This window comes from Urocampus carinirostris, chromosome 3 (assembly GCF_059441175.1).
Source record: "Urocampus carinirostris isolate Australia breed hairy pipefish chromosome 3, RoL_Ucar_1.0, whole genome shotgun sequence".
In the NCBI taxonomy this organism is placed as follows: Eukaryota; Metazoa; Chordata; class Actinopteri; order Syngnathiformes; family Syngnathidae; genus Urocampus; species Urocampus carinirostris.
The window spans coordinates 350,942-365,652 of NC_142351.1; the positions used below are offsets into that span (position 1 = coordinate 350,942).

Below are 14,711 nucleotides of genomic sequence, written 5' to 3' on the forward strand. Positions count from 1 at the left end.
TGCCGACTTCGTTTCTGGACCGGTTTCTTCCCCGCTCCTCTGTCCCGGCCATCGGCCTGTTTTTCCCCGGTTTCCTGCCTGATACTCGTTACCGAGACCTCTTTTCTGGACTCGTTTATGTTTTTGCTCCACCGTCAGTGGCACTTTCGCGTTCCTGCCAACGCTATTGGGTCTCTCTCCGTTTCTGGCTCGTGACATCATATGGAGGACCCGTACTAATATCAATTATCCCCGAAAAACACAGGAAATATACATTCAAACATTCCACGGGGAAAGTGAAGCGTTGAATATTTGAATTTGTACCTTACGTCCCTGTCAGGGAACGGAGCGGGAGGCAGGAAGGGTGAACTCATTTGCGTAATGATCATTTACTTTTATTTAGAAAATACAAGTTGTCCAACACGCAGGGACCAAAGACAAAACAAAAACAGGCTTAAGGCAATGACTCAGAACAAACAGGCACGAACAGGTCTTTCCTCGAGTCAAACAAAACAATGGTCTCGCAACAGGCTGTCCCAAAACAAGCCATTAAGTATCCCACACGCAATGAAGTCAATCTGTATCAGCCGGTGTCAAGGGGCAGGACCATCTGGGTGTCATGGCGACCATGCGGGACGTGACAGTCTTGTCTTGTTTTGGGGATCGTGCGTTCCGCTACCCAATTTGTTACATTCACCGAAAAGAAAATATGATTTCAACCTTGGTGGAGGAGAAAATCTCGTTATCATTTTTGTAGCGTCTGTCACGAACCAGGACGGAATCTCGGACCCAATCGCGTTTGTTTCAAAGGAAAGAGTCCTCGGAACTGGCTTCGGGCGCCGGCGTCTGTCGGTCATCGGCCGCTTCGAATGGCAGTTCCGTGACAGGTAGGCGAAATCGGAACAGCTTAGCAGGCTGGTCGATGGCCGGGGCGGGGGAGCGGGTCGAAAACGTGGAACGGAAACGGGTCCAAATCAGACGGCAGGCAGGAATCCAGCAAGAGTATTCTTTGGTACTTGGTCTTTTTTTTTTTACAAGAACAGGACAACACAATAAGCAGAACCATGTACTTTAGTGCATAGACACAAGAGACCTACCGAGCGTGAGAGCGCTGTCGAGTCGCCTAGTGTGATGAAACTACTGAAGCATTGGAGCAGACTCACCATACAGAATGGCGTGCTCTACAAAATAAGGAAAGATCCTCGCATGGCCAAGAAAATCTTCCAGTTTGTGGTGCCTGACCCATTGAAACAGAAAGTCCTTCACGGTTTACATGACTCAGCAGGTCACCGAGGCCAGAACCGTACTTTGTCTCTGGTGAGGCAACGATTCTTCTGGAACGGCATGGAAGGTGATGTTGTGAACTATGTTAAATCTGACTGCGTTGTATAGTAGGGAAAACACTGGAACCACACAACCGTGCACCACTCAAGAACATAGTCACCTCTGAGCCTACGGAGTTGGTCGGTATAGACTTTCGGACTGCTGAGCAACGAGTCCGTAGATGTCCTGGTCGTAACTGATCCTCTCTCCAAGATGGCGGCGCGCGCAAACGCAGCGGCTTCCCGGGCTCCAGTTCGTCTTTTGTTTTTCAGTGTCCTTTTATCCCTCATATTTTCTCTTCGACTCCTTTCGCAAATACAATAACATCCACGACATCCCGAGGGATATACAGAGACCACCGGATATCCATGGGTGATCTGCCTGCCGACAACGACGGAGCAAAAGAAAAAGGCTGCCGGTCGGGTCTGGGCTAAGAAGGCGACCGCACAGACCTTCGCTCCTGAGCATGTTCCTAACCAACGCCGGATCCATCGTCCACAATGAGTTAATTGGAGCTGCGGATCGCCACCAACAGCGTCCGGAATTGGAGTCTTTTTGTCATCACGGAGTCTCTAGCAGGACGCACGCTTCACCGGCACGAACGAGACGGAGACTCCGGTAAAAACAGGGGTTGGGGACTAAGCGCTACAATAACAGCCGAATCATTGACACACACTGCTCACTCGACATAGAGTTTATAGCAGTATCGTGTAGACCCTCCTATCTACCGAGAGTGTCAGAACCCAGGATGGAATCTCGGATTCAATTGCGTACGTTTGAAAGGAATCTTTATTTGCTAGTTGACAGAGCGGGCTTAGGAAGCCGGCGGACGTCGGTCGCTAGCAGCGTTGGGCGGAACGGGAGTTCCGTGACAGGTAGGCAGATTCAAACTTCGAGGGCAGGTCGATGGCCAGGGCAGGAGACAAGGTCGTAACGTGGAGCAGAAACAGGTCGGAACCGAAGGCAGGAATCCAAACAGAGAAAGTCTTTAGGACTTGATAATCTGGCGAAACACACAGGAACACAGAGGTACGTTCGGACAAACTGGTCTGGGCGCTGACCGCTTAAATACAAAACGTCAGCCGATCAGGCAGCGTGCTCCGGCGCGCCACACGACTGCCGCAGGTGTCTTCACTTTGGCAATTATGACAGAGAGAGCTAACTGTGGTCATTGTGCTTGCTGTTACGTTCCACCAGATGCTAACCTTCCACCGGATGCTAATGTTAGCATAGCGCTAAATCTCCTGCCCGCTGCTATCAATAAACAGCAGCTTGCACACCCCAACGGAGCTTTTATCCTTTTATCGTCGCCGGCGATTTTAATCGGGCATGTTCAAGGACTGTACTTCCCAAATCAATTCAATACGTGGACTGAGCGATTAGGGAAAAACCACTGGACCGTGTGTACAGTAAGATCAAACATCCTGTTGAAACCTCCATCTCTGTTTGTCCCTCACCCCCCTCATACACCCCTCCTCCGGAGGAAAACAAAGCCTATTTTCAACAAAGACAGTTAAAACTGGGTGATATTCCATTTGCCAATGTTCACAGCCGTTTTTGAGAACAAGTCACGGCATTTAGATGGACCGATAACTAGCATTTCGGTCTTTTCAGAGTTAAGGTGCTGCTGCTACGTATAGAATAGAATAGAATAGAATAGACGGGCTCCAGCCCCCCCGCGACCTTAATGAGGATAAGCGGTACGGCTAATGAGATGAGATGAGATACCTTTATTGTCATTGTTACAAAATGGGTTAACATATTGTGACAACCAAATTGTATAATAAGTAAGACGACATTTACTGCCTGTGGGGAAAAAACTAAGAACGGTTGTTCGTGTTTATTGAATTACACTTTTTTTTTACTTTTACTTTTTCAACAATAAGCTATTTTTAGCTCACTTGTTTTTTTTCTCCCCTCGCGCTTGTATTTCTTTTTCATTGTAATATAGTTGCTTATTATTTTAGGCGATTTTGCAATGCAGTTTTTGTATGATACTGTGTTTCTATAATGAAGCATTCTAAAAAAAACAAAGGAGCCAAAATAAGCGAGGATTATTGTTGTTGTCAAGTGGGCGCTGCACTGATGACGTCACGCGAGAAAACCTCGCGAAATGATCACGTCACAAGCAGCCAGCGTCCCAGTAAAACAAAAGACCTTTTTCAAAAGAACGACATTTAATCATAAGAATAATCATAATGGTATTTGAAAACATTTTGCTACTTATATGTCACTTGTTTTTTCTCCCTTTGCATTTGTATTTCTTTTTCATTGTATTTGATTTGCAGTACAGTTGCTTATTATGGTACGCGATTTTGCAATACAGTTTTTGTATGGAAGTGTGTTTCTACAATGAAGCATTAAAAAAAAGAACAAAAGAAGCAAAACAAATGAAAGGAACCAAAACAAACGACAACTATTACTGTTGTCAAGTGGGCGACGCACCGGTGACGTCACGCGAAAAAGCGTCGCGAAATGATGGCGTCACATGTAGCCAGCGTCCCAGTATACCTTTTTCACAAGAACGACATTCATTAATAATAATAATATCAATAATATGGGCAGCACGGCGGGGCAGTGGTTAGCGCTTGTGCGGCACAGTTCATGTCATGGGTTCAAATCCAGCTCCAGACTTCCTGTGCGGAGTTTGTATGTTCTCCCTGTGCTTGCGTGGGTTTCCTCCGGGCACTCCGGTTTCCTCCCACATTCCAAAAACATGCATTTCAGGTGAATTGGCCGTTCCAAAATTGTCCCTAGGTGTGAAGGAGCGAATGAGTTGTCTGTCCCCGTGTGCCCTGCGATTGGCTGGCAACCCGTTCAGGGTGTCCCCTGCCCACTGCCCGGAGATGGCTGGGATGGGCTCCAGCCCCCCCCGCCCCCCACCCCCCCTGCGACTCTAATGAGAATAAGTGGTACGGCTAATGAGATGAGAGGAATATAAATAATAATAATAATGATATTTGTAAACATTTTGCTGTGTTTATGTCACTTGTTTTTTCTCCCCTCGCATTTGTTTTTCTTTTTCATTGTACTTGTTTTGTAGTACAGTTTCTTATTATGTTACGCGATTTTGCAATGCAGTTTTTGTATGGAAGTGTGTTTCTACAATGAAGAATTCTAAAAAAAATAGACAAAAGAAGCAAAATAAGTGAAAGGAACCAAAAGAAGCGACAACTATTATTGTTGTCAAGTGGACGATGCTGGGTGACGTCACGCAAGAAAGTGTCGCGAAATAATGACGTCATGTGAAGGCTGCGTCCCAGTAAGACAAAATATTTTTTTTCACAAAAACGACATTTAATAAGAATAATAATAATAATAATAATTAATGATAATGATATTTGTAAACATTTCGCTATTTCTCGGTCACTTATTTATGTTTCCTCGTATTTTGGATTGTTAGTGCAGTTTGGTGATACTGTTAACTGAAATAATACATGTCAATGTTTATGGGTTTTGTTCAATAAAGGTAATCAAAAAAAAGAAGGCCACTCTCATCGCAAAGCAAAATATAAATTCAATATTAATATTACTTTTTAAAATATTTCTTACAAAGGACTCCAACCCTTTAAAAATATTGCTGTACCCGAATTCATGATATTCTGGATTTATAGAAGGTTTCCATCAACATTCATGTCAACGAAACAAAACAATAATGCAAAAAAAACCAAAAAGAATAGTCGGCCCCTGGATACATTTTCATAAATTGACCACTAGATGTCAGTAAAGACATGGTGTGAACGGAAACGGCGCTCCCATGTAAATGAAGATAATTGAAACTTCCGCATTACAACTTGTGAAATAGTACTATGTAGCTGCTTTGAGTAACTGATAACGTGATTTTTCATCAGATCCCTTAGCTCTTGTGGGTCAGCAAGCCATGGTCCCACCCAAGATCCACATTCACGCTGGACTGGATGATGAGGTTTTTATTACAGTTGCTGCAGATGAAATGAGTCACAACATTAGCGTTTCTGCTGGCTTTGATCTCTCTTTGGAGACTGCCCAACAAAGCATATCAAAGAGCTTTCGTTTCAATTGAGGTAAAATACATTTTAGAATATCTTGCGTGGGTTTCCTCCGGGCACTCCGGTTTCCTCCCACGTTCCAAAAACATACATTTCAGGTGAATTGGCCGGTCCAAAATTGTCCCTAGGTATGAATGAGCGAATGAGTTGTCTGTCCGTGTGTGCCCTGCGATTGGCTGGCAACCTGTTCAGGGTGTCCCCTGCCCACTGCCCGGAGATGGCTGGGATGGCTCCAGCCCCCCCGCGACCCTAATGAGGATAAGCGGTACGGCTAATGAGATGAGATGAGATGAGACAATACATTTTTACATCTTTACATTTTAACAAGATACTTTTGACAAGAGATCGTATAGTGGATTTTTAACGTTTACAATGAATTCAACATATTTTACTTTAGTCTGAATTTTAACCAACATCATCCTTTTTAATATCTCATCTCATCTCATTAGCTACACCGCTTATCCTCAGTAGGGTCGCAGGGGTGCTGGAGCCCATCCCAGCAATCATCGGGCAGTGGGCAGGGGACACCCTGAACTGTTGTCCATATTTTGTATAATAGCGACGGAACCATCGGATCACATCTTAAGCCGACAGGGAGCCAGTGCAGGTTTTTTTGGTTTGAACAAATTTATTGACACAAATAACAAAAAAAAAAACAATCATGACAATCACAACAGCAATCAAGCACATTCACAATATTATGTTCCAATATGATGTTATTACCAGCAAACAAGTGAGTATTTGAACAACCCCTCTCGAAAAACATATTAGCAATCAAGCATATTCACAATTTCATTATATGACATCTTTGTTAGTGTCAATAGATTTGTCCAGGCCAAAGTTGACTGGCCTGAACAAATCCCCCGACACCAACAACAGGTCATGCGATCAAACTTAGTTCAAAGTCCGGCTGCAGCATTTTGTAACAGCTTTTAATCCTAGACTCGGGTAGACCAGAGAGCAGGGCATTACAGTAACGGAGGTAGCAGAGGCGTGGATTCTAATCTCAGCATCAGACTAGGACAGCGTAGGAGGGTTGGTTGGGGAGGTTCACCTTGTTGCTTTAGCTCATCCCGACTTTCCTTTTTCTCTTTTCGCAACAAACGTAGATTAGTTAGAGCGGGTTCGGGCAACTATTTGAAGTCATCAGGAGGCCGCAAAAGAAATGGGGCCTAGGGGACCATCCCGGTGACCTAGACAATATCTCTCATTTCGGAAGAAATATCCATGGAGATATGTATATAGAGTTTCATGAAATTGGTTTTGAAACATTGCTACAACTGCAGTTGGAGAGGGGGAGGGGCCAGGAGAGGAGGAACTCACTCACGTCCGTCTCCTTGGGCGCGCTTCTGACTCTGGGGGGGCCCTTCCCCCACTAAACTGTTTTTTTTATTTACGTAGAACAAAGACAAAGAAAGAAAGTAGTACCAATATTTGAAACAGAGAAATGTGATAGCATCTGGTTAGAAATACACACTTTTGTGGAAATAGTTCAAGCCCACTTTACAAACATTCACAATCATCTATCACGTCCCCGTTCTAAGCACTCAGTGTGTCATTTAGTTTTTTGTAGTAATATATTATTTGACAAATATTACTGTCGTTGTATTTTTTTGGTAGAACTTCTATGGGAGTAGTTTTATAGTAGTACTTATTTATTTCAAAACAACCAAAATCAACAGCAACCATACGATGAAGGTGCTGTATCTGAAATCAGATCAGGAGGCTGGTCCTGCTGCACGAGTGGGGGCAAACCCCGCCCTCCCCAAAAAACGGCCTGTAAAGGGATGGGTGTTGCTGGGCTGTACTTGCCCAAGACAGAAGAGAAAAAATGACCAGGACCCGGCATTTCCACACGGGGGTGGGTTGCTTATTATTCCTAACAGCAGATCTAAGTGTATCCCACAAGACACAACAACCCCTCCGAGTTGCCCCGGATCATTTATACATTTCAACAAACAAAGCAAAGACATCCTGCTCTTCCCCTATTGGCTATGTGTCATCTGCAGGTAACTTTAGCTTTCTCTTATTGGTTCTCTTCTCCCCTCATGATGGGGCGTCGCCTGAACCCCACAATCTCACACACCGGCGCCCCGACGTCTGACCTTCTGCGTCAGCCCTCACAGGCATTCTGTTATCAGAGGTACGTCTCGTCCCGTACACAACATCTGCCACTCGTGCATTCCACACAGCCTGTCCTGACCTCCTATTGTACATTGAATTAAAGCACAGTCAGTAAATAACTTTGTTACATTAAACTGAATACATGTAACTTGCAGTCAATCATATAAAATCCTTTATAGTCAAATGTATAAAATCCTTTAAGTCCTCTGTGACTCTTTTTGATGAAGAGTCAAACAAAGAAACAGGACTCGACTTGACCATTCGTTTTGCTGACACCTTTCCGGTCTATCTCTCGTTTCTAAGGTTTGTTTTTTGTTTTCCGCTTTGGATTTTTTCGTTGTTTCTTGAGCATTTGTGTGTTGATCATTTTGGCCTCCTCTTTGAGCCCGCTTTCTCAAACGCACCGCAAAATCCCGACGGATGTTCCTTGGAAAAATCCGACACGGAGCCTTTGAGAAAGGAAAGGAGATTCACCAACTGCTATCCTTTGTTCGTCAACCATCGGATCGTGGAAGCAAGCCCTACTCTCCCTCTTTATTAATAAAAACGGAGTAAATGAACGCCAGGGTTGGGTAGGGTTACTTGAATTGGATTACTTTCAAGGACTTTTGGATGACTCCAATAGCAAATATGCTCAGAAAAGACAAAAGAAACTCAATAGGAATAAAATGACTCCATTTTGTGCAGGTGTAGCGACCCTCGTTCATGCACGACACAAGGTTTCACAATCTCTGGGTTTATTGCCTGCATTCAGTAAACAAAACAATACAAAAGTCAGGGGCATCTGTTCACGACTGCAATTATCTTCAACGCTTACAAAATAACTTCAGCTACGGCAAGCAGACAACATGCGAGCACATTAATAATGAAACTTCGATAATAACAATGAACATAACTTTCCCACGTACCTGCATTCAGTAAACAAAACAATACAAAAGTCAGGGGTCTCTGTTCACGACTGCAATTATCTAAAATATTAAAGATACAAAAGAACGGGTCATCACTCAACAGGCCGCACCTCGTGGCGTGTTTGCATCAAAACACGTTGCATTTTAATTTCAAGCTGTATTACTTAACTTCTTATTTAGTGCTTTTTTAATATACATCATTTAGAACAACTTATATATCTTTATATACAAAAATAATTTCGAAAGCAGCTCAAATGTCTCGCAAAATATGCATTTTTTTTTTATCCAACTGATATTGGGCACCTCTTACCTTCAGCGCGATGCTATTTAGCTGAAGCTACGGCAAGCGCCGAAGCCCAAAAGTGCCAAACGGAAAAGACAGTCGCAGACGCCCATGACTTAACAACTGAATGAGGTACCGGAATATTAACAGTAATACAACAAAAACACAGATTTTGTGAGAATTCAAAAAAACATTCAAAACAATCAAATTTCAACTCTGTTACACAGGCTCGGGGAGTAACGGAATACAAATAGAAAAAGCAGTCACGGCTGTATTCATAAGTTTTGTTCTGTTGAAATTCCTGCTGAAATATTTTTGTCTAGTTTGTGTATGAGTGTCCTGCAGTCCAACAGTGCCACCTGCTGGTGTAACAGAGTTGAAAATGTGTTTTCATTTTCATTTTGTTTGAATTCTCACAAAATCTGTGTTTTTGTTGCATTGCTCTTAAAATGGTGGTACCACCTTCATCTGTTAAGCAGGGTTGGGTAGGGTTACTTGAACTGGATGACTTTCAATGACTTTTGGATGACTCCGATACCAAATATGCTCATAAAAGACAAAAAAACTAAATATGAATAAAATGATGACTCACAAGACGTGGTAAGCTTTCTCTCCTGGCTTGGATCTCTTTAATCTCCGGCAAAACCAACATCAAATGCCACAGAAACAAAATGAAAATCAATCCAAACAGGTTTTTGCCCTTCTGTGTGTTCCGTTACTCCCCGAGCCCACACAAAATGGAGTCATTTGATTCCTATTGACTTTCTTTGGTCTTTTATCAGCATATTTGGTATTGGAGTAATCTAAGAGTAATTGAAAGTAATCTAGTTCATGTAACTCTACCCAACCCACATTCTTTAGACGCTTTTCGGTCGTATCTGGTAGGATCTCCGGAAACACCCATTTTCTTGAACGCAGCATGTGATCCGTGCTACGTGTACCCACAATCCATTGCGGTGGGGTTTGGAAGGAGAAGGTGTCATGGCTGCCGAAAAAGAAAATGTCGAGAAATTCCTCTAGTCGACTTCAAACGACGTCAACTCGACTCAAGTATCACTTTGTGGTCCTTTTTAACCCCGAGTTGGAGATATTTTTCGTTGAAATTCGGAGAGAATGCGCTCCAGTGGGGAAGGACCGCGACGAGAGGACTCTTTTTCCAAAGAGCTCGGGGAAGGTTGGACATTTTTTTTTGCTTCTGCTACAATAACAATGCTTTCCAAAATTCAATATTAGCGATTCAAAAGAAAGAACGAATGGTGGTTTGAAATTCAAATACAACTTATTTTCAACCTTTTACAGGATATAACTCGTTTTTCACCTCCAGCAAACACTAAAAGTGCAGGAAATCAAATGAAAGCTCTTGAGTGACTCGTATAATGTAACATGAAAACTTCAATAGAGGGGTTTGAGGTCCTAAGATTACCCACAATGCATTTGCTGGTGGGCATTTTGGAAGTCAACAAAGCTTTTCACCTCATTGTCATTGTTCAGCGAACAATTCGGATTCTACATCGTAATGCCGAATACGTGCGTTATTGTTGGCTGTTGTAGCCGAGGGGAAAAGGCCGGGAAGGGCTTCTTTAGACTTCCCGAGTGTGTTTACGATCAGGGGATTGAAGCTCAGGAGAAAAGTCAACGGCGAAGACGAATGTGGCTGGCAGCTATCAACCGGTGTTGTGCCCTTTTCCGACTCCTATGCAAATTCCCCCCCCCTGATCGTATTCTATATAAAACGCTTATTAAAACAATAAAGCGAGCTAATTATAACAATTGGGAGATCCTAGTCTATATAACGCGTTTATTTAAACAATAAAGCGTGATTTTATTCTACAAATTGCGTTTTTTAACGCGGATGAAAATGTCACCAACGTCAATGTACGCTTCCGACAAAAGCGATCGTATTCTATATAAAACGCTTTAAAACAAAATAAAGCGAGCTAATTATAATAATTGGGAGATCCTAGTCTACATAACGCGTTTATTTAAACAATAAAGCGCGATCGTATTTTACAAAATGCGTTTGTTAACGCGGATGGAAAAGTCACCAACGTCACTGTACGCTATGATTTCCGCAATCACAACTAATTGTACACAAATAATATTTATTTGATTTACTATATTCTTTGGTCTAGTATCCATACATAGTTTAAGTATATATTTTTAATGAACATATATTTATAATTATTAATTAATTTAAAAAAAAAAAAATAAAAATAAAAAAAAAGCAGGACCGAACCCGACCCGACCGTATGACTGACATTTCAGGCCCGACCCGGCCCGAAATTGCCTCGGGTTCGGGCTCGGGCCATAAATCTTAGGTCTAGTTTTAATCTTTACAATTAACTTTTTTTGGAGCATCGAAAGATCGTGGCTTACCGTTAGCGGCGCACTGTAGACTGCCAATTAACTCCTGCCTTCCAATCACAAAATCAGAAGCCCAAACTTTACCCCATACCAGCAGGTGGCGCTGTTGGACTCATCATTGCAAGACACACAAAAACTATACAACATATTTTAGCAGGAATTTCAACAAAACTAAAGTTATTATTACACCCGTTACACACACACACACACACATATATATTATATATATATATATATATACCAGAGCCATGTCCCCCTAGTGGGAGAAATGAAATGATCTGCATTTCTATAGCGCTTTTCAAGGAAATGACTTCCCACAGCGCTTTACAATGTGCTCCACATTTCCCAATAGCGGCCTTGCAGCCATGTAAGGCGCTAACCTGCTTATTGGGGGTATTTGGGGTTCAGTGTCTTACCCGAGGACACTTCAACATTTAACACGGACGAGCCGGGATTCGAACTGGGATCCCTTGATCCCGAGACGAGCGCTCTACCTCCTGAGTTTTGGGCGAAGTGCTTGAAATTGTCGCCATTGCCACGAGATTGGCACTCTGACTCTATAGATCATGCAATAAATGAAGAAGCGGCTCAAGAGGACAACTCTACTTAGTAAACTGGCTCTTCTAATTCGCTTTTACTGAGAAGGGCCCGGCTCTTTGGGTTCACTAACAGCTCCTCCAAGTTTTTTTTTTAATGATCTATTATCAATAATAATATAACATTATTCAACAGTTAGTCATATATGTTTGCAGGGGATCCCCAAAGGACACATTCAATCAAAATAGTCACAGATGTACAAAAACAAATTGTACAATACAAAACAATATAAGCTTTTTACACGCTGAAGACAAAATCCCTGAAAATGCAAAACAATAGACAATTTGCAATTCCTTCTTGACCGATTCAGACACATATGAAAAGCACACAAAAATTCAGAGTCAAATAAGTGAAAAGATCAAAAAGCAAAAGATCAGCAGTCGATTGAAAGATTGAATGCACTCGTATCTTAAAAATGAGTCCGAATTTGTTTCATTTTCTGCTTTTTATGCACAACTACCTTCTTCCTTTTTTTCTTTCGTATTGAAATCTATTATTATGCAACGCCCTCAGAGCCTTCAGGCATTGTCGAAGCACAATGGCAGAATCGATGTCAGTTTATAGCAGCCCCTTCACACACATAGAGATCGTAGGTCGTGGATAGGAACGTCCCAAAATAGCAGAAAGTATGCGCTAGGAGCAAGATAGTGACTTTATTTTAATCATCAAAGACGACAACAAAAAAACTTTCTTCTGATGGCCGCTGGATTTTTTTTTACTTTTGAAGGTACTGGAGAAAAAAATGGCTTTGGAAGTCCTTGAAAAGTGTTCGAATTTGGCCATGAAAACCATGTATGAACCCTGTTTCCATGACTTCCTGTATATTTCATGTGCGGTCCCTTCCCAAGGTTTCTTCATTTTCCGCATCCTGACCTTTTTTGAGTCTTTCCTTGCCCTCTTGTAGCTTTCAGATCAGGTTGATGTTACAATGGTGTTTTACGCATTCCTTTTGTGAGTTTCTGTCATTGAAGGCGTCACAAATAAATGCGATTTGACTTGTGTGTTGCAGACATCGGTGAAGAATGTCTTCCTACTGCGTGGCAAGAACCAGAGTGTCCAGGAACTGTTTACAAGATACTCCAAATTGTGTTGAACAGAGCAGGTTGGTCGTTTTACTTTCCGCTACGTCCTTATTTCGGAGGGAACGTCGTTGGGCGTGGCCCCCAAAAATACGCAGCGAGGAGATATGGCAAAAAGGGAGGGCTCCTTATGGCATTGCTCTAAACAAATCGTGATGGTTGCCCGCCCCCGGCTCAAGACTTCCGCCACGCAATAGGCTATGGTCAGCTCCTTCGTGTTCATTTCAGGTTCAACTTTCCTTATCCTGAGTTATTATTTGCTTCCCACAACACTTGACATCTCGTCTTTGGCCGTCGACGTCCACCGTACTTTCCTTTCGAATAAGGTCCGGGCTTCTGTCTCGCTCGTTCTTTCAAAATACGTACATTATTTCTAAATCAGTCACGTGCGCTAGGGCCGTTTTGAAGACGACACATTTGCCTAATGGTGAAAATTTTTCATATTCGTGAATCTTTTTATCATCGGCGATCACCGTCTATTTTCTGTCCCCACGACCGAATTTTCTAGAAATCGACGTCGACTTTCTCATCTCAATCATCACAAAGACGTCGCAGAAGTCGCGGGGACCCGACTGCAGCGTGCAGCTTGCCGGTCTCTTCATCGTTTATTTTCCCTGAAAGCAATAACCCTCCGATTTTGTTGTCTTTTTGTATCATGACAAGAAAGACTATCCAACTGCAGGTCTGTTTTGATTTTTACATCTATAGTTTCTATTTTGTAACTCTCTGTCTCTAAGTACGTCAACTCGAGTCATATTTACACGTCACAATCTTTGTTTTCCCCGAAAATGCACTTTTCTTTTCAAATCGAAAATCGCCCCCAAATTGCAATTCCGGTCTGAGAAATGGCAACTACAGTGGAACCTCGGTTCTCGACCATCATCCGGTCCAGAACCCTGTTCGATCACCGTGATCTTTTTTCCCATTAAAAATAAGGTAAAACGTTTTAATCCGTTCCAACACCCCGAATGGTTACCTGGAATGTTTAACGGAAACATGAAGCTAACCCAGGCTCATCGTACGTCCGGGCTATCGTAATCTTCCGTACGAAAGATGACGCTAACATGAACGTGTCAAAAAAAAAAGGATAAAGAAAAGAATTAGGGATAGGATTTCTTACCTTTGTGGTGGTCAGCAGAAGGCCCAGGCAAGATCAGACACTCGCACGCCTCCTTCATGTTTTGCTATTATTTCTTTCTTAAATGCAATCGTTTTACGCACTACTCCTCTTTCTTCACCTGTAGCAACTCTGCCGCTTGCACTGACTTTCTTGGGATGCATAATTAGGAGCTAAAAGACTTCCTACACCTATATTAAAAGCGAAAGCAACAGGAAGCCCGTCCGCACGCGATAACAGTCGGTCAGGGAAAGAGCCATCTACACCCGTACGCCGCTCAGCATGGCACCCTAGCGTACGCCCTCCGATTTTTTTGATCGAACATCGAAGCAAGAATTTCTCCATTTCTGGTCGGACTCCGATTCGTTCGAACCGAGAGGCGTTCGAAAACCGAGGTTCCGCTGTACTTTTTTTCCCCAAAATGGTGCAGCCCTAGGGGCACCTCCCAAAAGACTGAAGAAGCTTTTTGCAAACTTTGTTACGAGACGGCGCAGGTCACGTGAAGCTAACGTAGCCGCTAATGTGCGCTGCGATTTTGGCTTCTATGGGTTCGGAAGGAGAAAGCACCGAGTTCTTATCATCACCGGTATGGACATCAAACCTCGGACCTATGCCGAGGCTGTGGCCGATAAAAGTATTGCAACGAATGGCGATCAAGAATCTGCTGAGCAACAGCTTATTGCTCTTATGAGTCATAAAGGGATATCCATCGAAGCATGCCATCCATTATCAAGAGGTGAGAACCGCCCTAAAGTTACCATAGTGAGGTTTGTCAACAGGAAACGAAAACACGAATGAAGATACGCAGTCGGGGTATTTGTTGACTTAAAGAGCATTTGATACCAATAATCATAATATCCTCTTAAAAAAACTGGAAAGATATGGCATCAGGGGCGTGGCTTTGCAACG

General features: G+C 42.9%; 2 protein-coding genes across 3 annotated transcripts in view; one reads left to right on the top strand and one right to left on the bottom strand.

Annotated features, from left to right (window-relative positions):
• Positions 1-416: 416 nt before the first annotated feature.
• The window catches only part of LOC148368182 (uncharacterized), a 40,539-nt gene continuing 26,244 nt past the window's right edge, over positions 417-14,711 (bottom strand). Inside the window, exon 3 of the mRNA XM_088330196.1 lies at positions 417-2,305. Coding sequence (XP_088186322.1) covers positions 2,142-2,305 — 164 coding nt within the window. The 3' untranslated portion in view covers positions 417-2,141. The remainder of the gene's footprint in view (positions 2,306-14,711) is intronic.
• The window catches only part of LOC148368183 (uncharacterized), a 41,573-nt gene continuing 36,165 nt past the window's right edge, over positions 9,304-14,711 (top strand). The window contains exons 1-2 of one of the 2 annotated variants that reach the window (XM_088330209.1): positions 9,451-9,819; positions 12,616-12,708. In XM_088330209.1, coding sequence (XP_088186335.1) covers positions 9,759-9,819; positions 12,616-12,708 — 154 coding nt within the window. In that variant the 5' untranslated portion in view covers positions 9,451-9,758. Of the gene's footprint in view, positions 9,820-12,615; positions 12,709-14,711 lie in introns of both variants that reach the window. The other variant, XM_088330208.1, reaches the window with a different exon arrangement.